Source organism: Ambystoma mexicanum, chromosome 1q (assembly GCF_040938575.1).
Source record: "Ambystoma mexicanum isolate Mex_15411 chromosome 1q, UKY_AmexF1_1, whole genome shotgun sequence".
Classification (NCBI taxonomy): Eukaryota; Metazoa; Chordata; class Amphibia; order Caudata; family Ambystomatidae; genus Ambystoma; species Ambystoma mexicanum.
This window is the reverse complement of record NC_090922.1, coordinates 621,834,404-621,859,448: the sequence shown is the minus strand read 5'-3', so window position 1 is coordinate 621,859,448 and position 25,045 is coordinate 621,834,404. Positions and strand designations below refer to the sequence as shown.

At 48.0% G+C, this 25,045-nt stretch overlaps 1 protein-coding gene across 9 annotated transcripts in view; it reads left to right on the top strand.

The window, feature by feature from the left end:
* KLHL20 (kelch like family member 20) overlaps window positions 1-25,045 on the top strand; it is a 1,054,184-nt gene that overhangs the window by 577,746 nt on the left and 451,393 nt on the right. For all 9 annotated transcript variants that reach the window (XM_069641184.1, XM_069641182.1, XM_069641180.1 and 6 more), the window contains one exon: window positions 2,044-2,138. In XM_069641184.1, coding sequence (XP_069497285.1) covers window positions 2,044-2,138 — 95 coding nt within the window. The remainder of the gene's footprint in view (window positions 1-2,043; window positions 2,139-25,045) is intronic.

Here is a 25,045-nt window from a genome sequence, read left to right as displayed (position 1 = left end):
TCTTCTGGACGTCCTGGGAGGCAGTGTCCCGTCGATGAATGGAAGAGGATAACATCGGACGGTTGGGTGTTGGACACAGTAAAACTAGGCCACTCTTTGCAGTTAAAGACCATGCCAGCTCAAATTCCACCTGTGTATTCGGCACAACCCCATCTTCACATATTACAGCAGGAGGTGGTGCTTATGCTGCAGAAAGGGGCTATAGAATTTGTTCCGTTGGCTGAGAGAGGCGTAGGGGTATACTCCCTTTAATTCGTGGTCAAAAAACCCAACGGCAAGTGGCGACCCATTTTGGACCTTCGAGCTCTCGACAAGACTTTGCAACGCTTGAAGTTCAAGATGCTTACGCTTCAAGAGGTCATCCGGTCAATACAACCGGGGGATTTTCTGGCGTCATTGGACTTACAAGAAGTATATTTCCACATACCCATGCGTCGACGACACAGAAAATTCCTAAGGTTCGTAGTGGGTCAGTCATTACCAGTTCAACGTGCTTCCATTCAGCCTGAAATCGTCTCCCAGGACATTTATGAAATGTTTAGCTCCGGTGGCAGCATGGCTACAAAGAAATAGTCATCACGTCTACTCTTACCTGGACGACTGGCTAATAAGAGGCTTGTTGCCGGAAGTGACGCAAGCAAGCCTAGAGGCCACCATGCAACTACTACAGCGGTTAGGCTTTGCAATAAACTTCAAAAAATCCTTTCTCCCTCAAGGAGATTTGTTTCTGGGCGCGGAGTTCCAGACTCAATCAGGACTAGTGAAACCTTCCTTGGAGAGAGTTCAAAAACTCAAACAAAAAGCAAAGGAATGGAAAACTGACACCAGGGTGTCAGTGTTAGGGAGAATTCTCTGTTTAGGCTGAATTTCCTAACCTAGTGAGTCCCCCAGCAGCTTTGCTGGATTTTTGGGGTTTATTTTTGTCTCCTGCCAAGAGTGAGACTTTTACCCTCACTCTTGGGAATGATTTGAGTGTGTTTCTTGGAATCTAGATGTGGTTAATGGGCTATGGGGTCTTTTACTCCATAGGGCTTCATGTGTTTTTGTGATGTGTTACACAGCACCCTCAGTGCAGTGACACAGGGGTGTCATAGTGACCCCCCAGTATAGACTCCATACCCTGGGACTGACTACTGTCGCCCAGGGCATGTAAAGTCACCATTGACTTTACTAGTCTTAAATTCTGAACAGAACCAGTACAAACCATCATATTGTTGGACGTACTGGCTGGGGCAATTCGATTGCCCCAGGGTCTGTTAGTCGAGGGGGCACGTCTCCGTCCCCCCTGATCGAGTTTTGGCTGGTGGCAGTGGATACTACTTTTTATGTTCAACCACGAATATTTTCCTATGGGATTTCCCATTGTTTTAGGCTACTATCTTTATTTATTTACGGTAGCCTCGAACATACCGCCGGTTTATTTAATTAATATTAATTCTCCGGTTGGTATTTTTTGCCAAAACTTGATTCTAAAATGGCGTTTGTGTTCTCTTCTTTGACGCCAACCCAAGTCGAGCCCTTTGTTCCACTTTTTGGCGGGCTTCTCCACAGAAGCCCTCCAAAGTGGTGCCACCCTGTCTGGGGTACTTAGGAGGGGTGGAGGGGGATTTAGGCACCCTGGACTGAGTTGCCTAGGCAACTCAAGTCGCACTCTGTCCTGATTGGCCCAAGTGGTGAGCCGGCCGTTTTTCCGAGGAAAAACGTTTTTATAAATATACCGAGGTTCCCGGCCTGACGGGGAATATTCTAAGCATGTGAATCCATGAAAGATACCAATGCTGGAGAAATGGAGTTACAGGTAAGAAACTACTCCCTTCTTCCTCTTTAACCTGTATATCTTGTATGTAAACAATGGGTCCCTGGGACTTTGTTAAAGGGATTTAATGTCCAATCTTATCCTGCTCAATTGAGCTACTGGTAGGCCTCATTGAATAGTTTCTCTTTTGACAGGGTCACTCGCTGCCAGTGAATTAGAACGTTAAGCCTGACAGAAATTATGTTGCCCTTCCCAATTGTTGCACACCATACTGTTTTGTATTACAGGTACTTCAACATGTCCGGTTGCCGCTGCTCAGTCCCAAGTTCTTGGTGGGAACTGTGGGATCAGACCCTCTCATTAAAAGTGATGAAGAATGCAGGTATGAATAATCACGCCTCCTGCCCTTTTCCTGAAACACTTTAGTGTTCTGGCTGCTGGCATTCCCTGTGAACTGTCCTTTTTCCATAAACATGATTTTCTGTAAGTGTAGTCAAATCTGATTGGCTTATTGAAAACTTGGATCAATATGCCATCACCAAGACAGCCGTTAACCCATATTGATAAATGTATTCTCAATGGAGTCTCCTTGTTTGACCGCGAAACTCGCTCAAAGCACTTGTTCCTGCTGATAATTGTGATATCCACTACAATATAACCCATTCCTTGTACTGCATTTGAGCTAATAGCCAATGTGAGATTACTTTACTTTTCTGATGCTTGTTAATCTGCTTAATCACATTCTGTGCATATAGTCCGACATCTAGTGAGAATCGCAGAGTATTGCATCTTTCTTTCGAGGATCGAAAGGGGACGTCTACATGGGCAGTTACTATCCCTAACGTGACGTGTAGTGTACCCAAAATCCCTAACGCCTTGAAGTCCCTCATTGTTTTTTTACGCCCATCTAGTTGGTCGTTTTATGCGGAGCTCGAAAGATATGTATTGCAAATATGGTTACCTTGTTCCATGACCAATGGTCGTCTAGTCTTCTTCTTTCTGGCTTTGATGGCTACTTCGTGGACCCTGACGCTGAAGAAATCCACAGCTGTTTGCCAACTGGTGCATCAGGCGATGTCTAACATGTGGCCTCTGCCCTCCGGCCAGGCCTATACACTAGGGAGAGTGCGACCCCATGGTTGATTCTTTCTGAGAATGCATTTCCTTTTCCCTTCTTTCCTTTTCTGGACTAAAAAGCGCCCTCTCTCGTCGAGAGGAGTATTCTGAAGGGCCTCAGCCCCTCTCGAAGGCTTCATCTGACAAATCCCCTCCTTCTAGAGAGCCTTTGCCTCCTAGAGAACCTTTCCCTCCTCCGGACCCCCCTGGTTCATCACTGTGGACTACAATGAGGTTTGAAATTACATGGATAAACTGTCAAAATTTGTAGACTTTTTAAAAAGTGTATCACTCCCAAGAGACCCAGGAAGGAAGATTCCTGCCCTATTTTGCCAAAGCTGTAGAGGCTTCCAAGCCAAACCCAAACTCACCAAGAAGTGTTTGAGTTTTCGGAACCAGAGGAAACATATGAGGAGCACTATAGTCATGAGGACAATCCTTTTGGGCAGGACGCAATTGAACAGTGCCTAGATTGGGAACAAGATCAGCCAGCAGACGAAGCACCTTGGCTCTCACCCACTCCAACTCCTGACCCAAACGTCATTTGTCTGGATCCTCCCTCCTCGCCTCAACAGAGGCAGTCATCGCCTATTGATGACCAAATGGCTTTCAATGCAATCCTGAAGAGGGCCGCAGACCTCTTCCAAATCACCATGCAGGAAGCTGTTCAAGATACTGATTTTAATGAGGACCTTCTAAAGGAAAAACCCCTTACAATTCAGGCTATCACTCTGCGGAATTGCATTAGAAGCGCCTTGCACCTTCCTTACTGTCCTCTTCCCTTACAAGGCCTTTCAACCCTCGGGTTGAAAGACTGTTTCGCCCCTCTCCGTCTGACCCTAAGTACATACATGGGCATGCCACACCAGACTTCCTGGTTACCACCACCAGGAAAAGGGCTGGGGTGCCACTGTCTACTGCAGAGGTGCCCACCCTCCCCGACAAAGATTGAAAGAAACTCTATGCCCTGGGAAAGCATATCACCACGTCGGCAGCATATTCTACAAGAATTACAAATAATACTACTCTTCTTGCGAGTTATGATGTGCAGCGGAACCTACTTCAAGAAGGCCTCCAAGGGGTCCCTGAACCTGTGTGACCACGCCTGCTGGCGGACGTCTGAGGGAAGGCAGGTAACCCACAACATCCTTAAATACACTAGACGCTGCTGAGTCGGCGGGACGTACTCTGCCTCAGGGTACTCTTCTCAAGAGGCACGCCTGGCTAAAGAACTCTGGGTTTAAGCCAGAGACTCCGGCCTCCTTGATAAACCTGTGGAAGAAACTAATTTGTTCGATAAAGCTGTGGATGACGCCTTGGAAACGGCATAAGAAGAAGTGTGAGACTCTCAAATCGCTCTACGAAATCACAGCCAAACCTTTCAACAACGGGGAGGTGCAAACTCTCACCGTTCCTTTTCCTGATCACCGCACGGTCAGTATGGTGCAGGAGGTACCCTATGCTCCTACGGAAAAGGCTCAGCTGGCAACAGCCAATATCAGCAGAGGGGTACAACGGAGAGGCAAAGGTAGAGGCAGAAACTCCACCCCAAGAGGCTCCATGGCCTCTGCATCAAAATGACTCACCAGTCCGCGTCCCCTCCATTGCCTCTGCGGTCGGGGGGCGGTTGTCGTCATTCCTTCACGCATGGGAGGGGGAATCACATCAGACTGTTGGGTGCTCAAAACCATCACCCACGGTTAATGCATCGAGTTCCACTGGCCAACTCGATACCCTCCACCAAAGAGCAGATGCCCATCGCCAGCACATCTGTAGAGCCTTCAGGAAAAGGGCACTATAGAAGTCATCCCCATTCATCAGGTAAACAAGTTTATTTATTCAGTGTACTTCCTTGTACCCAAAAAGGAATCGCCATGCGCCCAGTGTTAGACCAGCGAACAAATTTGTCAAGCCACAAAAGTTCAGAATGACAACATTGCAGGAAGTAATCCTACTGCTGGTGCAGGGGATTACATGGCAACATTGGATATGAAAGATGAGTACTTTCATATTTCAATGTTTCCAGCACACAGAAAGTACCTAAGTTTGCTTATAGAGGACAAGCACTATCAGTTCAAGGTCCTTCCTGTCGGCATTGCCTCAGCCCAACGGGTGTTCACGAAGGTAGTGGCGCTAGTAGCTGCTCACCTGCGCAGACAGCCCATGCCAGTCCATCCTTACCTCGACAACTCAATAACGGGGGATTCGTACAGAACATGCCTACCAAATACCCACAAGATGGTAGATCTCCGACCTTAGTTTTAGGGTTCGCGATCAACGAGAAAAAGTCCATCCTAAACCTCAGCCAAGTCAAGCAGTTTCTGGGGGCTCTAATTCGGACCAAAGACAGTCTCTTCTTTCACTCTGAGAGGGTTCAAAACATGCTGTTCCAGATCCCTCACTATGTAGCCAATAACGAGGCAATGCAAAGTCATGTGACTGTCGGGGATGATGGCCTCCTGCATTTATCTAGTTCCACACGCACGTCTGCGCATGCGCCCCATGCAAGAGTGACTCTCGAGTCAATGGTGTCAGGCCAGCGGACAATGGGACGATCTAGTGGTTGTCTCTGCAGCCCTCATTCTCTCTGCAGTGATGGTTAAGGGAAAACCTCTTGCAAGGAAAAACCTTCACTACCCCTGCAGTAGAAGCTACTCTCACCACGGACGCATCTCTGACTGGGTGGGGAGCTCACCTCCTTCATTAGACGGTGCACAGCGTTTGATCACCAGTGGTAGCTACCAACCACATAAACTGCTAGCAGTGTTCAAGGCCCTGAAGGCTTTTCAAACGCACCTCCTGGGGAAGACCGTCCTAATCCTCACGGACAGTACCACGGCCATGTATCACCTGAACAAACAAGGGGGCACTCACTCTCCAGGGCTATCTAAACTCTCACAGAACATATGGAAATGGGCTCTCGAAGATGTTCCTGTCACAATACGTTCTAGGGGAACTACATCTTCTGGCGGACGTGCTCGGCAGACTATTCCCATTACCCGCAGAGTATGAGTGGTGATTACACAAAGACATGGTTCTCAACGTCTCTGCAGACTGGGGCTTCCCAGCGATCGACTTGTTCGCAACTCAGGAGATTGCACGATGCCCAGATCACACCTTCAGGCCTTCAGGTACCTGCAGAACCGCTCCATGGGAACGGACTCTGGTTAATAACATGGTCAGGGAAATGTGTCCAGTGCCCCCCCTCCCCCAGTATCCCCCCCCCCCCCGACTCGCCAGCTCAACAACCAGATGCACCAGGAACCAGTCACAATGATTCTGGTGGCCCTGATGTGGGCCCGCCAACCTTGGTTCTCCCATTTTATGGCATTTTATGGCAATGTCAGTCTCCCCTCCGAGGAATCTGCCATGCCTGTACAACATGCTGTCACAAGATGGGAGAGGTGTGGAGGGGACACTTCATCCATGCCCACAAACTCTCAATTTAGCAGCTTGGCTCCTGAGTTCGGGCACCTCCAACTCCCTCAAAGATGTATGGACATACTTAGGGAAGCATGGAAACCTAACACAAGACGTTGCTACTCCAGCAAATGGAAACGCTTTGTCATCTGGTGCAATGATAAGAGCACCAATCCTATTGAATGCTCACCAACACATATTGTCCTGTACCTAACTCACCTACTAGATTCAGGCCTTGTTTTCAATTTCTTAAAAGTCCACTTAGCTGCACTTTCAGCATACACCACGTCCCAGAAGTAGGTTTTGTGTTGGAAAATTCCAGTAATCGAGGCTTTTATGGAAGGGGTTTAAAGACTTCATCCCCCTATTTCCAACACAGCTCATGGTTGGTACCTCAACATTGTACTTACTAGACTAATTGGGCCTTCCTTCGAACCTATGTATAAGTCTAGCCTTAAAGCACTCACTTACAAGGCCGCCTTCTTGATGGCAGTCACATTAATAAGGAGAGTTGGTGAACTGCAGGCCCTTTAATTTCAAGACCCATTTGTCATGATTCACAAGGATAAGGTGGTCCTGCGCACTCACCCACGATTTGCGCCTACATTAATTTCAAAGTTCCTTGTGACCCAGTCAATAGAACTACCCACCTTTTTCCAGAACCCCACTAACGTGGCAGAAAGAAGCCTCCACACACTTGATATAAGGAGAGGGGTGATCTATTATCTGAAAAAAAACAAGACCACTAAGAAAAACAAACCAGTTGCAGCTGGTAGAGAAAGGGACCCTGTCTCTAAATCAGCTATTTCAAAGTGGATTGTAAACTGCATCACTCTTGCCAAGAGAGATCTACCCTTCAAGCCTGGAGCACACTACTCGGGGCATGGGGGCTTCCATAGCATTCATTGCAAATGTTCCTCTTGAGTCCCTTTTGTAAAGCAGCAACTTGGAGTTCTGTACACACCTTTACAAGACACTACTGCCTGGATACACACTCTAGGTCTGATTCTCAAGTAAAGCAGTGCGAAGACATCTCTTTGCTACTGTGCCTGCACACATCCCACCACCATCTCTGGGTACTGCTCGCTAGCCTATGCACAGCATGTGATTCTAAGCAGATTAACAAGCATCAGAAGACATGCAATTCTTACCGTAATAGCATTTCTGATGCTCCTTAATCTGCTTAGAATCACATGCTGTGCATATGGTCCGACATCCAGTGGTAACCGCAGAGTATTGCATCTTGTCTTTCGGGAACCGAAAGGGACGTCGGCATAGGCGTGCCTGTAACACTATCCCTATAGTGACGTGTGTAGTACCCAAAATCTGTCACGCGCCGAGGTCCCTCAGATTGTTTTTTTCCGCCCAGATAACTGGTCACCCTACAGCGAAGCTCTTACTAGAGACTTTTGTTTATCTTACTAGAGAAGATTGTTTATCTTACAGAATTTAATTGGTTTATGCCCTGTTAAGTCACTTAGCCTAATCAGAACATCTTCGACCAAGACTACAGAGGAATCGTCTATGGCTGTGGTGTCGACGCCTAAGATCTGGCGGCCGGATTTCCACGTGGTCGGGCCCTCTGGCCGACCTACACAGTAGGGAGAGTGGGTTCGGGGTGGCCATATTATGCCTTTCCTCCTTTCCACTTCTTTCCCTTTCGGTCTGGTCATCCTTCCCTTTGGCTATGGAAAGGGCTCCTTTTAGATTCTGCCCTAAGTGTAGGGTCAGATATCCTTGGAAGGATGACTTGTAATGCTTGTCTCCCCCTAGAGCCCGACGAAAAGCGGTGTTCGGCGTGCAAGCTCCTTAAGCCTAAAACACTTAAGGATTGCTGTGTAAAGCAGTGGGCCGCGTACGGCATGTCACGCGTGGAGCCTCCCTCTCCTACCGCAACACCAGCCGAAAGTGACGGGGGTACTTTGGATGACCAAACGTCCAATGCGGATGTTATAGACCTTGAGGTGGACACCTAGGTCCGCCACGCTCGTCCCCGACCCTTTCAGGCTTGACTCTGGTCTTGATACAGGGACTACACCCGGCGACAAGGGCGTACATAAACATCACACTAAATACACAACCCCTACGCCATCTTCGACGCCTTTGTCGGAAAACGCGAAAGCGCCAACGGGTCCGTCGAAAATTTCGACGGTTCCCTTGGATTGTGTAGATCCAAAGCCTTCCCTGCATCCACAACAGCGCATGACTGGGCAAACAAAAATTAATAAGGGCGCTACTCCCCAATCTACACGCACCGATGTTTTGGATTCCAAAACTTGAAACAAGGCCTCTATAGGCCGAAAGTTACGACTAGGCCTCTACCCGGCACTCCGACCACTGGGCCTTCTGGGTCCGCGGACAGCGTTTCGGCTACTGCTACACCATCTGAGGCTTTGCCCACGACAATTCGGTTACTATCAGGAAGAGCATCGGTAGGAACGCAGCGGCGGTGGGCCTTACCCCGGTCCCGCAGAAAGTTATGGGCCAGGCCGCGGAAAGATTTTCGACGGCCGCGATTCCGATGACTCTTACATGAATAGTCAAGAGCCTCTCTCAGACTCCTTGATAAGTTCCTCTCGACGCCAAAGGGCGGAGAACGTTGTTTCTCTCCACCTAGGCCCTTTTATGTCCTCTAAATGGACTACTGAAAAATTCGAGGGGTGCATGGATGGGCTGGAGCAGATTATCAGCTCTGCAGAAAAAAACTCAGGTAGACCCTAACCTTCAAATACAAGATGTGCAGCCTCAGACTTTCCAACAGGAAGGCATGGCCCACATGGACACATACAGGGACATTTATACTGAAGAAGAGGAATCCTCTTTTCTGGATAATTATGGAGGAGATCAACAAGAGACTACGGAGGAAACCCAGCAGGAAGCACAGGATCAAGATCAGGACTCTGATATATTGTGCGCCGATTCTCCTCCTTCCACTCCGGCTCGCCAGGCCTCCCCTGTGGATGACCAGGTAGCTTTCAACACCATGTTGAAAAAATCAGCAGAATTCTTCAAAATTAACACTCGAGAGGCTTTGCCTAAGCAAGATTTTGTGGAAGACGTTAAGGGAAAAACCTCCCGCAAGTCAATTCATTCCCCTCCTTAACTTTGTGAGGCGGATAGCTCCATCTTTAGTCGCACCTGCCCAGACAAGGGCCGTGAACCCGAGAGTCGAAAAATTATTTCGGCCTTCTCCTTCCGACCCCCTATATATCAAGGGGCATACCATCCCGGACCAACTGGTGGTGAGCACTACTCTAAGAGGGCAGAGGTACCCCTTGCCACTGGAGAATCGCCTTGTGACAAGTCTAAAAGATTGTATGCCCTAGGCAAACATGTCACGTCAGCAGCGGCATATACCATTCGTGTTGCTAATAATACTATACTATTAGCAAGCTATGCCGATGCACAATGGAACCTGCTCCAAGAAGGCCTTCAGGAGGTCCCGGAGCCGGCCAGGACCAAGCTTCTCGCCATTGTTGTGGAAGGAAAACTGGTTAACCAGAATGTGGTCAAAAACATCCTGGATACTGCAGAAACATCTGGCAGAGCCCTTGCACAAGGGACTCCTCTGAAGAGACACGCATGGCTGCGTACATCAGGGTTTATACCTGAAACTCAGGCCTCCCTCATTAATATGCCCATCGAAGAGTCTAACCTCTTTGGGAAGGCAGTTGATGAAGCGATGGAGACAGCCAAGAAGCAGCATGAGACCTTAAAGTCTCTACAACAAATTACACACAAACCCTCGTCCCAGAGGGGTAATAACTCTCGGCGGTCCTTTCGAGGACAAGCTTGTGCCGGTCAAAACTACTGCACGGGCAGCTTCAAACAATAACCAAACATCTGGAAACCCCGCTTACTATCCCTCAAGGGGTCAAATGCGGCAAGGGTAGAGGCAGAGGCCCCAATCCCAGAGGAGCCACAGCCTCGTGGTCAGAAATGACCAAGTCCAGGACCCCTTCCATGCCTCCCCGGTCGGGGGGCGATTAACATCTTTCCTCAAGACACGGGAGGGGATAACTTCCGACCAGTGAGTCCTAAAGACGGTCACCCACGGTTATTGCGTGGAATTCTCCCGACCTCCACAGTTCAGACCGTCGCGCTCACAGCGCCTCTCACCGGACCATCTAAAGATCCTGATTCAAGAGGTGGAAGCACTGCTGGGAAAGGACGCCATAGAAGCTGTCCCTATTCTTCAGGTAGACAAAGGTATTTATTCAATGTACTTCCTTGTACCCAAAAAGGATCTCAGCATGCGTCCTGTTCTAGATCTGTGCCCAGCGAATAAGTTCATAAAACCTCAGACGGTTTGCATGGTAACACTAAAAGTGATCCCATTGCTGAAACGGGGGGACTTCATGGCAGCATTGGATATGAAAGATGCATACTTTCATATTTCAATGTTGCCAGTGCACAGAAAATACCTAAGGTTCATGATCCAGGACCAACACTACCAGTTCAAAATACTCCCCTTCGGCATCACTTCGGAGCCAAGGGTGGTAACCAAAGTCCTGGCAGTGGCAGCAGCACACCTGCGCAGACTATCAGTCCCAGTTTACCCTTACCTCGACGACTGGCTCATTACGGGGGACTCGTTCGACGCTTGTTTTTCGAACACCCAAAAAACAGTAGATCTCCTCTTCAGCCTGGGCTTTTCAATCAACGAAAAGAAGTCCAGCCTAGTCCCCAGCCAAGTAAAAAAATGTCCAGGGGCACTAATTCGGACTGAAGACGGTCTTGTCTTTCCTTCCAGCAAGAGGGTTCAGAAAATGCTCTCTGATTCCTCAATATGTAGCCAGTCGAGAGGTGACGGTACGCAAAGCCATGCAGTTGCTAGGGATGATGGCGTCATGTATATACTTGGTTCACAACGCGCGGCTGCACATGCGTCCCATGCAAGAGTGGCTCAACAGCCAGTGGTGTCAGGCCAGCGGAAAATGAGAAGATCTGGTAGTTGTCTCGCGAGCCCTCGTTCTCTCTTTGCAGTGGTGGTCGAGGGAAAACCTCCTGAAGGGGAAAACCTTCACCACCCCTGCAGTGGAAGCCACTCTCATGACCGACGCATCTCTCACAGGGTGTGGGGGCTCACCTGCTTCAGCAGACAGCACAGAGTGTGGTCCCCTCAAGTAGTGTCCAATCATATAAACTTACTGGAGCTATTAGCAGTGTTCAAAGCATTGAAAGACTTTCAGGTACAACTGCAAGGGAAGATGGTGCTGATCTTAACAGACAGCACTACAGCAATGTATTACCTGAACAAACAGGGGGGCACTCACTCTCCAGGGCTAACGAAGCTGTCCCAACACATTTTGATATGGGCTCTCAAACACAAGATGTTTTTGTTGTCCCAACATGTTCCAGGGGAACTCAATCTTCTAGGAGATGTACTCGGCAGAGATTTTCCTCTGCCAGAAGAATACGAATGGCGACTGCACAAAGACATTGTATCCAGCGTCTTTGTAGAATGGGGGTTCCCAGAGATCGACCTTTTCGCTACTCAGGGGAACGCCCAATGCCAAGACTACGCCTCCAGGTACTCCCAGAACCGGTCCAAGGGGAACGCTCTCTGGAATACCTTGGTCGGGGAAATTTGTCTACACTTATCCCCTCCCCCCCCCCCCGACTCCCCTTCTCAACAAGATAGGGCACAAGATGCACCAGGAACCAGTTACCATGATACTAGTGGCCCCTATGTGGGCCCGCCAACCCTGGTTCGCTCAACTGATGGAAATGTCCCTCTCCCCACCAGTCAAGCTTCCCTGCCCGTACAACATGTCTCAGGACAGGGGGGGGGGGGGGAACCTTGCACCCGTGCCCCCAAACCCTGAATTTAGCAGCCTGGCTCCTGAGATCATAGAGTTTGGACACTTGCAACTCCCTCAGAGGTGCATGGACATACTCAGGGAAGCGAAGAAACCTAATACACGTTATTGCTATGCTAGCAAGTGGAAACGTTTCGTCATCTGGTGCAATTCCAAGAGTGTCAATCCTATCGATTGTTCACCCTCACACATTGTGTTGCCTCTAACCCACCTGTTGGACTCTGGGTTAGTCTTTAATTCCCTAAAGGTTCATCTGGCTGCTTTGTCAGCCTACACCACATCCCAGCAAAAGGTATCGTGGTGGAAGATACCGGTGATTAAAGCCTTTATGGAAGTAGTTAAGGGGATTTATCCTCCCATCTCTCACCCAGCCCCTGGATGGGATCTGAATGTGGTTTTAACCAGGCTCATGGGAGCTCCCTTCGAGCCTATGCATAAAGCAAGTCTAAAAGACCTGACTTATAAGACAGCCTTGCTAGTGGCTATCACTTCTATCAGAAGGGTTAGTGAACTACAGGCTCTTTCTGTTTTAGACCCCTTTGTCATAGTCAACAAAGATAAGGTAGTTCTGCGCACACATCCCAGGTTTGAGCCTAAATTTATCTCGAAGTTCCATGTGAACCAGTCAATCGAACTACCCACTTTCTTCCAGAACCCTACTAACATAAGAAGCCTTCACACACACTAGACGTGCACAGGGCAGTCAGGTTTTACCTGGAGGAAACTAAACCACTAAGAAAGACTAAACAATTCTTTGTTTCAGTGGCAGCTGGTAGGGAAGGGGATCCCGTCTCTAAATCAGCTATCTCAAGGTGGATTGTCAAATGCAGCACACTGTAACACTCTTGCGAAGAGAGAACTGCCCTTCAAGCCTAGAGCACATTCTACTTGAGGCACTGGGGCATCCATAGCATTCATTGCAAATGTTCCTCTTGAGTCCATTTGCAAAGCGGCAACCTGGAGTTCTGTACACACCTTTACAAAACACTATTGCTTACTCACTCATTCTAGGTATGATTCTCAGGTGGGACAAGCAGTACTAAGACATCTTTTCTCTACTGTTCCTTCTCACAACCCAACTCCGGTACTGCTCGCTAGTCTATGCACAGCATGTGATTCTAAGCAGATTAACAAGCATCAGAAGACATGCATTACTTACCGTAATAGCATTTCTGATGATTGTACCTGCTTAAATTCACATGCTCCCTCCCTACCGCCCCACTCGGGGTGGAAGGAACATAGACTTCTTACTACTTTCTCTCTTTATGTACTCACTCACTGTAGCCTTGGGCTCCCCCATGGCAGAAAAAATCCAATTGGAGGGACCTCAGCGCGTGAGGGATTTTGGGGACTACACACGTCACTATAGGGATAGTGTTACATACACGCCTATGCCGACGTCCCCTTTCGGTTCCCGAAAGACAAGATGCAATACTCTGCGGTTACCACTGGATGTCGTACCATATGCACAGCATGTGAATCTAAGCAGATACAATCATCCGAAATGCTATTACGGTAAGTAATGCATGCCTTCTGATGGTTGTATCTGCTTAGATTCTCTTCTTCATCGAGGAAGAAGTAATTGATGCCATTGGTGCCAAAAGACTCCTCATCGGACCGTGACAGGTCCTCGATGCCGAAAGCGTTGGACAAGCCCTTGACGTCGACTGTGTCAAAGATTTCAGCGACACCATAGAGGATCACAGAAAATATATATACACCTTTACCAAGAAATGACTTTTTTGAGTCACTTTATTAAATTTATGAGGAAGCAGAAAATGTTTGATTCACGACCTTTTGGTCTCCAATATGGAACACCTGGGGTACCTGAGCCTTTGATCCCAGAGGAATGGAGGCTAAAAAACATACAGGAGTACCTGCAGAATGCAAGTGGACTAGATACATCCCTAGAATTAGAGGAATGCGTCGGAGGAACATCCAGTCGAAAGGTTACCATGGGTAAGTAACTTGTTCTTCTCTGGTCCCTTTTCTCTAGGAGCCAGCAATAAATTAACCCAGTTTCAGAAAGAAATAATGCCTTTTCTCTGACACATGGTTTTGACTCCAAACATTCCATATAGGTGTTTGCTTTGTGTTTAAATAATATACTATATTTCTTTGCATTCATTGCACACTTAGGCAAACCACCATTGATTTTGCATCTGTTTGTTTTGTTTGTTAATTTTTCTTAAGCATTTGCCATTCTTTCATCTGTTTAATAAGATGAATGTGATTTGATCCACGTGTACACCAGAAAACGGAAAAAGTTTCATGTTAAACCTAAATGCAGAAAATTCTCTCCATCTACTAACACTGGCTAAATACAAAGCTACAGTGCACCCTTGAAGGGCCCAATTGATCATCTTTTTGAATATGTATGACAGTTAGCTTAATGAAATAGCTTTTGCCATATTATGCATGCTGAATAACATAGCCTTTAACAAAATATATATGTAAAGAGACTTAAAGTGGCAGGACGCCATCCCTCTTGTTTCAAACATGTTTAAACTAAGGCATTTTTGCCCCCTTTTCAGGAAACTCGCATCTAGGTGTTTCACTTCTGCTTATGCTGGATCTTAGACTTTCCATTATCCTGGACACTTGATTCGAGATGGTTGAATTTCTGTTGTGTTTGAAGTTGCTGCATGCTTTTCCCTCTCTTGCTCAGGCCTCTCTTCGCCACCCTCTCGCCGTCCCTCCTACTCTCCTCTTTCTCTCCCACTTCACCTGATGTGATCTCTGGACGGCCACGCTCTGCGAGTCTCATCCTCGTGTGTTTTCCTGCTCCTCCTGAACTTGTAGGTCAACATTTTCTCCTTAGCTCCAGCTATGGCGGGCTCTGCAATCACTCCTTGCCACTGTGCTCCTTCCCGCTTCTCCTCTAGCACTCCCTTATGCACTCTCCCAAAAAGCGAAAGTGAACCTTCTCACTTGCACTTTATGCTCGCTCCTCCAACCTCCCTCCGAGGAATTACTCTTCCTCCCCTTTCTGCACTTCTACCCCTCTCCCATCATTTCTGTTACCACACTTGTATGCTCCGAATTGTCTCATGACCTAGTATGAACGTCCCTGCTTATCCCATCCTACACCTGCCCTCCTCCCCCTCTCCGCTATTACTGCACTTGCATGCTCCGAATTGTCTCACAATCTTATAGGATTGCTATTGTTTGTCCTCTTCCCTGTTCCTGCTCCTTCCTTAACCTCCCCTCCTCCCCATCCGTGCTTTCTTTTACGGGACTTGCACGTTCTGAATGTTTCAAGACCTAATAGGAACGTTCTTATTCTCCTTGTACCTCCCCACCTCCCTTGTCTTGATGCACCTTGAAACACCATTTGGCAGTATAGGTGCATTATAAATACCAAATAAATAAAATACATTATGGACATGGAATGCACCTGTTTGGAGTAGTGTGCTTTGGTCTGTTTTGGGGAATTTGTCTGTGGACTTGTTGCGTAAAGGGGGTTTGCCTGAGCTTGTAGCAAGTCCTGTCTTCATCTTGGATTTTAAAACTGCCTTGTACGTATGCAAGATCTCGTTCTGTCCTTGTTGGGGCCCTCCTGACATGCCCTGCTTTGAATAAGGTCCCTCTGTATTGCCAGTGTGTACATCAAAAGTCGGGGCCTTCAGCTACTGCGTTAGCCACTCCAAAACTTCTCTGAGCACTTGACACACACGAATGCCGCAGGAGGCAGATTATCACAGCATCTGACAGAATGGCAGGCTATTACTTCAGATGCTTGGGCATTGGAAACAGTTGCCCAAGGTTACTGCCTCCCTTTTCTGCAAAAACCTCAGTCATCCACTGGGGAACAACTCTTTGAAAGTTCCAGATCTGCTCCTTGTGCAGGAGATTGTAACCCTGCTAGGGAATGGTGCTATAGAACCAGTACCTGTAGCGGAGAGTAACAGTTGGTACTCCCCAACTTTTCTAATCCCCAAAAAGGACGGAGGATTGAGACCCATCTTAGACTTAAGGGACTTCAACAAGTTCTGCAGGAAGGACAAGTTCAAGATGGTATCCTGTTAGGCAGAAACCTGTGCAGTTCCCTTTGGGAACACTGCAAACGATTTAGGACTACAGGTATTAGCAGTAAACCCACTTGGTAGCTGTCTGTACCACCCAGATTTACCTTGTAGCTGTGGCTGAGCAGTCAGACTTCCCTCAAGAAGAGTTAGGCAGTATGCAAAGTATACACGGTGGCACTCAGATACAATAATACAAGCAAACACTGACCAGAGCTTTGGTATCAAAGTATATAATTATTTATTTAAAAACACTGTTTGAAACACTCCAGCACTCTTATTGTAAAACACTCTAAACACAGTTACTATTATAATATATACAACCCTTATTCCTTATCAGATAGGTCTTAGTTAACACCACTTATTTCCAGACAGAGGTGAGCGCTTAACTATAGATGGCACTCCAATAAGTTCATGAAGAAGGGAGGGAAAAAGACAGAATATGGAAAGATATTAGGAATTTATTATCTCTGCGATTTAGGAACACTATTAGCAAGGCAGAAGAGCAAAAGTCACTTGTGAGCCAAAGTCCATAGGCTGGGCCCACTCTTAGAGAGAGCAGAGTACAAATGCGCCCAAGATCACACAGTTACACTAGGCTTTGAAAGTCTTGCAGAGAGTGCGAAAAGAGTTTAGAGAGGCTCAGAAAAGTTTAGCCAGGGTGTCCCAGGCAAACCCAGGTTCGAAAGCCGGGGGCTAAATCTACCCCGTACAGTCGGTGGCAAGGGAAGCCAGGCGGAACACGGTACCTTAAGTGGGAAGGATCCTCCAGCGGTGGCAATTGTTCCTGGCAGCGGGTGCAAGTCTTGGCGTCGTCCAGGGGAAGAGAAGATCTCGACTTGGAGGAAAGCTGAAGGTCGTTGCACTGCCAGGGAAGAAACCAGCCGCAGAGTTTTCCGGTTAAAGGCATTACCCTTTATTTCGCGGTCGTGGTAAAATGTGGTATTCCGGTTGCTGGGGTGCTTGGCATAGGCAAGGCGGCCACGAGATGCGTCGGGAAGGCGAAAAGACGGTGAAACTGGTTATCCCCACCAGTTAAAGGAAGAAGACTCTCCGGCGGGAGATCTCCTCTGTCGTTGGGAAAAGTGGTGAGACGGTCCAGCAGGGCTCCAGCGGTGGTGTAGTCGTGGCAGGTCGGCTCAGCTTCTCCCTCGTCGGATTCATAGGTCCTGTGGCGACTTCTGAAGTTCCAGTCCCCAAAGCCCTGCTTTTATGCAGAAAACCCCCATTCACTCAGCCTAGCTGTCACTCAAACATGGCCGGCTCACCACTTGGGCCAATCAGGACGGAGTGCTACTTGAGTTGCCTAGGCAACTCAGTCCAGGGTGCCTAAATCCCCCTCCACCCTTCTTAAGTACCCCAGACAGAGTGGCACCACTTTGGAGGGCTTCTGTGGAGAAGCCCGCCAAAAAGTGGAACAAAGGGCTCGACTTGGGTTGGAGTCACAGAAGAGAACACAAACGCCATTTTAGAACAGAGTTTTGGCAAAAAATACCAACCGGAGAATTAATAATAATTAAATAAACCGGCGGTATGTTCGAGGCTATTGTAATTAAATAAATAAAGATAGTAGCCTCGAACAATGGGAAAATCCCATATAGAAATATTCGCGGTTGAATATAAAAAGTATCCACTGCCACCAGCCAAAACTCGATCAGGGGGGACGGAGACGTGCCCCCTCGACTAACAGACCCCGGGGAAATTGAATTGCCCCAGCCAGTATATCCACAATATGATGGCTTGTACTGGTTCTGTTCAGAATTCGAGACTAGTAAAGTCAATGGTGACTTTACATGCCCTGGGAGACAGAAGTCAGTCCCAGGGTATGGAGTCTATACTGGGGGGTCACTATGACACCCCTGTGTTACTGCACTGAGGGTGCTGTGTAACACACATCACAAAAACACATGAAGCCCTGTGGAGTAAAAGACACCATAGCCCTTTAAACACATCTAGAGTAAAAGGAACACACTCAAATCATGTCCAAGAGTGAGGGTAAAAGAGTCTCACTCTTGACAGGAGAAAAAAATAAACCCCAGAAAATCCAGCAAAGCTGCTGGGGGACTCACTAGGTTAGGGAGAATTCTCTGTTTAGGCTGAATTTCCTAACATATCCCTTTCTCAGATCCTTCAGGCCCTCCTGCGTCAGGATTGGATGGTATCATTGGACCTTCAGGATGCTTACTTTGATGTGCCAATCCATCACAAGCACAGACAGTACCTGAGGTTCACTGTTGGCGGTTTTCATTATGAGTTTCCAGTTCTGCCATTTGGACTGACCTCCGCCCAAGGGTATTCGCCAAACTGATGGCGGTTGTGGCAGCAAGTCTCGGAGAGGGGGAATTCACGTTTACCCCTACCTAGACGATTGGCTGATCAGGGCCAGTTCCCCAGAACAAGCCATGGAACTTCTCGGCTATACCTGCCACTCCCTTCAAACTGGGCTTCTCCCTCAACTTCAAGAAGTCCCACTTGATATCATCACAAAGTCTCCAATTCATCAGAGCAGTCCTTGATGCATCCCTGGGAAAAGCCTCACCATCAGAGGTGAGGGCTAGAGACATCCTGCAGATGGGGACCAAATTCCAGAATGCCCAGCATCTACCGGCCTTCGATTTTCTGGGGTTGCTCGGCCTCATGACATCCTGCATTTAACCTGGTGCCAGAGGCTCGCCTGAGAATGAGATCATTCCAATGGGCTCTCAGGACCCAGTGGTCTGTCAGACCTCCTACAAATCCCAAGCAGAGCCTCACTGGATCTTCAGTGGCGGGCCTGGTGGGAGAACATCTTGAAAGGAGAACTTTTTTGGCAACCATGGCCGGCGATGACAGTAGTGACAGATGCCTCCCTCACGGGGTGGGGATCCAATACCAACATTTCGACATCAACGGTCGGTGGTCTAAAACGGAGTCCAAACTACATATCAACCTTTTAGAGTTGAGGGCAATCAGACTACCGCTGAAGGGCTGCCCTCTGTACGGGGGAAGAATGTACTGATGACGGACAACAGAGTGGCCATGTACTACCTCATCAAGAGGTGGTGTAGGGTCACTACCACTGTGCAGAGACAAAGCAGCCCTGTTTCTGGGCAATACAAGAAGGAATCTCTGTCAGCAGTTCACCTAGGGGAGAGAAGAACACAACAGCGAATGCGCTTAGCAGGCAGATTAGTCTCCCACTAGTGGAAACTAGCTCAGGAAGTCCTTCAAGAGATGTTCACCCTTTGGGGTACCCCTCAAATGGATCTGTTCGCGACTGGTGCCAACCGGAAGTGCAAGCTGTACTAAAGGGAATTCCCCCCAAGAGGAGCTCTAGGAGGCACGTTTATCGTAGACTGGGAATTTCCACTCCTGTAGGCGTTTCCTCCAGTGCCCGTGAATCCTCACGTAATCAGGTGGTTGAGAAAGTTCAGGAAATCCATGATCCTAGTTGCGCCTTATTGGGCCAGGAGGACGTGATACCCGGACCTTCTGGACATGTCCATCTGCCCTCCAATACGTCTTCCACTAAGAGATGACCTTCTCCCGCGTGAGGAGGGTTGGGTTCTCCATCCGGATATCAGGACACTCAACCATGGTTTCTGAGGCTGAGATACAAGGATTGGGACCTCCCGGATGACGTAATGGCGATTATGCTTTCTGCCAGAAGGCCAGAAACTAAATCTTTATACGGCTGCCACTGGAATACCTTCTGCAGCTGGTGTACAGTTAAGAATGTTGGCCCTTTTACATGTAATACACCAATGGTGTTATCTTTTCTTACATCTGGCAAATCTGGGGCTCAAGATTGGTACCATCAAGGAATATCTGGCAGCACTTTCTGTTTTTAAGCACACTAAATTACTTTAATAGTACAATTCTTAAAGGGACTGACTGTTTTCCCACCAATCCCGTTTCAAGTCCCACTTTGGGATCTTAACTTGGTGTTTTTGATGGGAGCTCCCTTCGAGCCTTTGCACTCTTGTCCCGTAAGACTTCTTACTCCAAGAACCATCTTTGTAGTAGCAATTAAATCAGCCTGAAGGGTGAGTGAGCTACAGGTTTTATCCTGCAAGCCGCCTCATACTGTCTTTTTTTTTTTATAAGGATAAAGTGGTACTAAATGTGAAGCCCACCTTTTGCTACAGAATTGTCTGTTGCATCTTACTCAGAAGGTAACGTTACCATCTTTTTATCCTCCTCCACATCCTGGGAAGGTAGAGGAAAGGCTTCACAGGCTTGACCCTAGACGTGCACTGAGCTTTTACATCTCCAGAATGGCAACATTAAGACAAGATGACCAGCTATTTTGTGGCTATTCAGGTCACAGATTGGGACTGGCAATTATCAAGCAAACTATATCCAGATGGATTATACTAGCAATATCGGAATGCTACAAACTGGCAGGTAAAGATACTCCAGAACACTTAAGAGCTTGTTCGACCAGGGGCATGGCAACTTAATCTGCTTTACAGATGGGTTCTGTATTATTCGCGACTTCCACTAGATGTCGGACTATGCAGAGCAAGTGAATCTAAGTAGCTCCAAGCACCAGAATTACGATTACAGTGAGTAATGTATTTTCTGAGGGGTGTGGAATCTGCTTAGATTACATGCTGTGCATAGGCCAACATCTAGTGTAAGCTGCGGAGTATTAGTTTTCGAAAAGGGACGTCGACAGGGCGTGCCAGTAATACTATCCCTAGTGTGACGTCCACTGTTCCCATGATCCCTCGCGCATCGAGGTCCCTCAGATTCAGGGCCCCAAACAGTCGGGGAAACGCGCCTCCGGGTAAGGAGAAAGAGTCCAAGAAAGTCTGTGAAGACCCCTCGTAGGGCGAAGACCCCTCGTAGGGCGAAGACCCCTCGTAGGGCGAAGACCCCTGAGGCTAGGCCCACCCCTCATAAGGAGAGACCTCAAGAGGCTAGGCCCAAAGAACCCTTATTATTTCCTCCAACAAATGATTTAGGGATTCCTTCCCAACCATTGGTCATCCCTAGTTCGGCACAATGGTTGGCTGAGGATATAGACATGGTCATGAGGAGGATGTCCTTCATGGCCAACTTCTATGAAAAGGACCCTGCCTATTTTCAAAGTTTCCACTCCCCTCCCCCCACTACAGCACCCTATGGGTTGCAGATCCCTGCTCTGCCTGCTCAACCCCCTGCAAAGATGTCTCGCCCAGAGAATCCAGTGCAAGGCACAGTCATTGATCTGTATGACCCGGACTCTGACCATGAAGATCTCTCTATTTAAGAGGCAGCAGACCCATATTACAGGGATGATGCAGCAGGCCCTTATTACAGGGATGATAAAGAACCTGAGGCAAATATGTATCCCATAGACTCACCGGTTGATCAGGATCCCCCGGTAACGGACGCGCCCATTGACAACCAACCTCTTCTAAGTGAAGTGCTCGTGAAGGCGGAAGAGCGTTTTCAGATAGAAACTCAGGAGGTACAACAAGATAAGGATTTTGTAGAAGAGGTCCTTGGGATAAGAAGGCTGTTACGCAGTTTATCCCACTCCAAGGGCATTGAGCGAAAGATGCAGCCATTGCTGGAGACCCCTAATCTTACGTGGGCATTGAACCCCTGCATACATAAACTGTTTAGACCTGCCCCTTCTGACCTGCTGTATATCGGAGGGCAACTGAAGCCCGATTCATTAGTTATAACTACAAAAAGGAAGAGGCCTGGTACTCTCCTAGCTTCCTCTGAGGCCCCGCCTGACAAGGAAAGCAAGAGACTTTACATGATGGGCAGAAAGGTTGACTCCTCTGTGGCATTCCAGACTAGGATTGCTAATAATTCTACCCTGTTGGCCAGTTACAAATGCCACAAATGGGATTAGCTCTTTGCCTTTCTATACCCGGCCCTGAACCACTGAAGTCTCAGCTTGCCCAGGTGGCCACAGAGCGCAGAGCAGTGTCAAACTGCTTATTAAAAACCAATCTTGTCGGCGTGGACAACGCAGGAAGGATAATAGCAGAAGGAACTATTATCAAGCGCCACGCTTGGTTGCGCCAATCTGGATTTAAACCAGACACAAGCTACCCTTATCAATCTGCCCCTTGAGCCCAATGTGCGCTTTGGCAAGGCTGTCCAGGGCGCCTTAAAGAGGGCCAAAGAACAGTACAATACTCTCGTCATTGGGCCAACTCACCAATAAACCTACTGGCCAAAGGGGAAATGGGAATTTTCGTCACTCACATGGCCAAAATTCTCAGAGGGGTTTCACTTCTAGCCAATGCAAAGGTACTGCTTGGGGAAACACGCAGGGTCAGTCCTTCCAGAATTACCCAAGAGGAGTCCGCAGATCCAGCGGACGCGGTAGAGGCAACTCCTCCTGAGGTGGCACTCCACCACAAAAGCAGTGACTATCCGCTCCAGGTGCCCTCCCACGCCTCTCCGGTAGGAGGGCGCATATCCAGCTTCACCCACTCATGGGAGGGAATCGCCAGACAGATGGGTGCTGTCCACTGTAATGGGGGCTACTGCATAGTGCTCATTGAGCAACCCCAGAACCACCCACCACAACAAAAGACCCATTCCAAGGAACACCAGCGCATCCTCCTCGAAGATCACCACGCTTCTTCTAAAGGGCGCCATTGAGGTTGTCCCAGCCAATAAGGTAAACAGGGTTATTTATTCAACCTACTTCCTTGTTGTAAAGAAAGATATAGCAATGCGCCCAGTATTAGATTTGCGCCCTGCAAACAAATGTCAAGCCACAAAAGTTCTGCATGCCTATGCTACGAGGTAATTCTCCCCCCCCCCCTTACTAAAAAGGGATTCCTTGGCAACACTGGATATGAAATGCCTATTTTCATATTTCAATGTTCCTAGCGCACAGAAGATTATTGCGTTTCAAGATGGCGAACCAGCACTACCAATTCAAAGTGCTGCCCTTTTGAATAGCATCTGCTCCAAGGGTATTCACAAAGGTACTGGCAGTGGTGGCAGCACACCTGTGCAGGGAGGCAATCCCAGTGTACCCTTACTTGGAAGACTGGCTGATTACAGGGGAGTCTCCCCTAATTTGCAGAATTTTTTTTTTTTTTTTTTTTGAACGATCAACCTACTCTTTCAATTGGGCTTCTCCATCAACGAGAAAAATCAAGCCTCGTGCCGAGCACGACCAAACAGCTGTCCTAAATACTCAAGAGGTTGGTCTTTCTGTCATAGGAAAGAGTACAAAACATGTTACTGCAAATGCCACATTATCAGGCCGGCCGCCAGATAAGGGTGTGCAAAGCTATGCGTTTGCTAGGCATGATGGCATCTTGCATTTACCTAGTACCTCGTCTGCGCATGCGACCCATGCAGGAGTGGTTGGCGAAACAGTGGTCTCAAGCAAGTGGTCAGTGGGACGATCAAGTGGTCGTTTTACCAACACTAGTACAAAATCTTTGCTGGTGGACAAGAGAACCTGTTGAGGTGGAAACCCTTCTACGATCCCAAAGTACAAGCCATTGTCACAACGGACGCCTCACTCGCTGGGTGGGGGGGGCTCACTACCATCACCACACAGCTCAGGGTCTGGTCTCATGCGGCAGCACAAAACCACATCAATCTACTTAAACTTCTGGCAGTATTCAAAGCTGTCCAGCCGTTCCAGTCTCACCTAGCGAACCAATCTGTGCAAGTCCTGACAGACAGCACTACAGCAATGTTTTACATCAACAGGGGGCACACGCTCTCCAGATCTGTCCAGGCTTGCGCAACAAATGTGGAAATGGGCACTCAAACGAAAAATATTCCTATTGTCACAGCATGTTCCAGGTGAACTCAACTCTCTTGCAGACTTATTCAGCAGAGATCCCCTACCAGAAGGACAAGAGTGGCAACTTCACGCATTAGTCGTAGAACACCTCTTCTCTCAATGGAGTTTTTTCGCTACAGACGAAAACAAGCAATGTCCAGACTTCACGGCCAGGTTACCCCAGCCAGGCTACAAGGGGAACGCCCTATGGATGAACTGGTCAGGGAAATTTACTTTAGCTTTTCCCCCCAACACCTCTAATGAGGAATGTGGTGAAAAAGATCCACAAGGAACAGGTGACACTTACCCTAGTTGCTCCTATGTGGGCAAGACAACCCTGGTATCTACATCTGCGCAATCTGGCAATGTGCGATCCCATCAAACTCCCATGCCTGTATTACTCACTCAGCACGGGGGCTTAACAGTGCACCCTCAACCTCACTTGGCAGCATGGCTCCTGAGGTCATAGAGTTTGGACATCTTATTCTGCCAGAGAGATGTATGGATGTCTTGAAGGAATCAAGAAAATCTAACACTAGGCACTGTTATTTTGACAAGTGGAGATATGTAATTTTGGTGCCAGTCTAAACAAATTAACCCCATATAATGTACCCCTTCACACATTCTAACATACATGCTTCACTTGCTAGATGCAGGGCTAGTATTCAACTCCTTAAAGGTCCACCTGGTGGCTTTGTCAGCCTATACCACCTCCCACAATAAGGGCTCTTGGTAGAAGGTACCGGTCATCAAAGCATTCATGGAAGGAGTAAAGAGACTCCACCCTCCAATTTCAAACCCACCGCCAGGATGGGATCTCAATGTTGTACTTGCTAAGCTCATGGGACCCCCTTTCGAGCCGATGCATAAGTCTAGTCTCAAACACCTGATTTACAAGACTGCCTTCTTAGTGGCTATCACTTCCATAAGAAGAGTTGCTGAAATACATACATTGTCAGTGCAGGAACCTTTCTTTGTCTTACACAAAGACAAACTGGTAATACGTACTCACCCTAGGTTCGCCCCTAAATTCATCTAAAAATTTCACGTAAACCAGTGTATTGAGCTACCGTCTTTCTTTCAGGAACCCACCAACACAGCTGAGGTAAAACGCCACACACTAGATGTGAGCACGGCGGTGTCCTACTATGTAGACAAGACC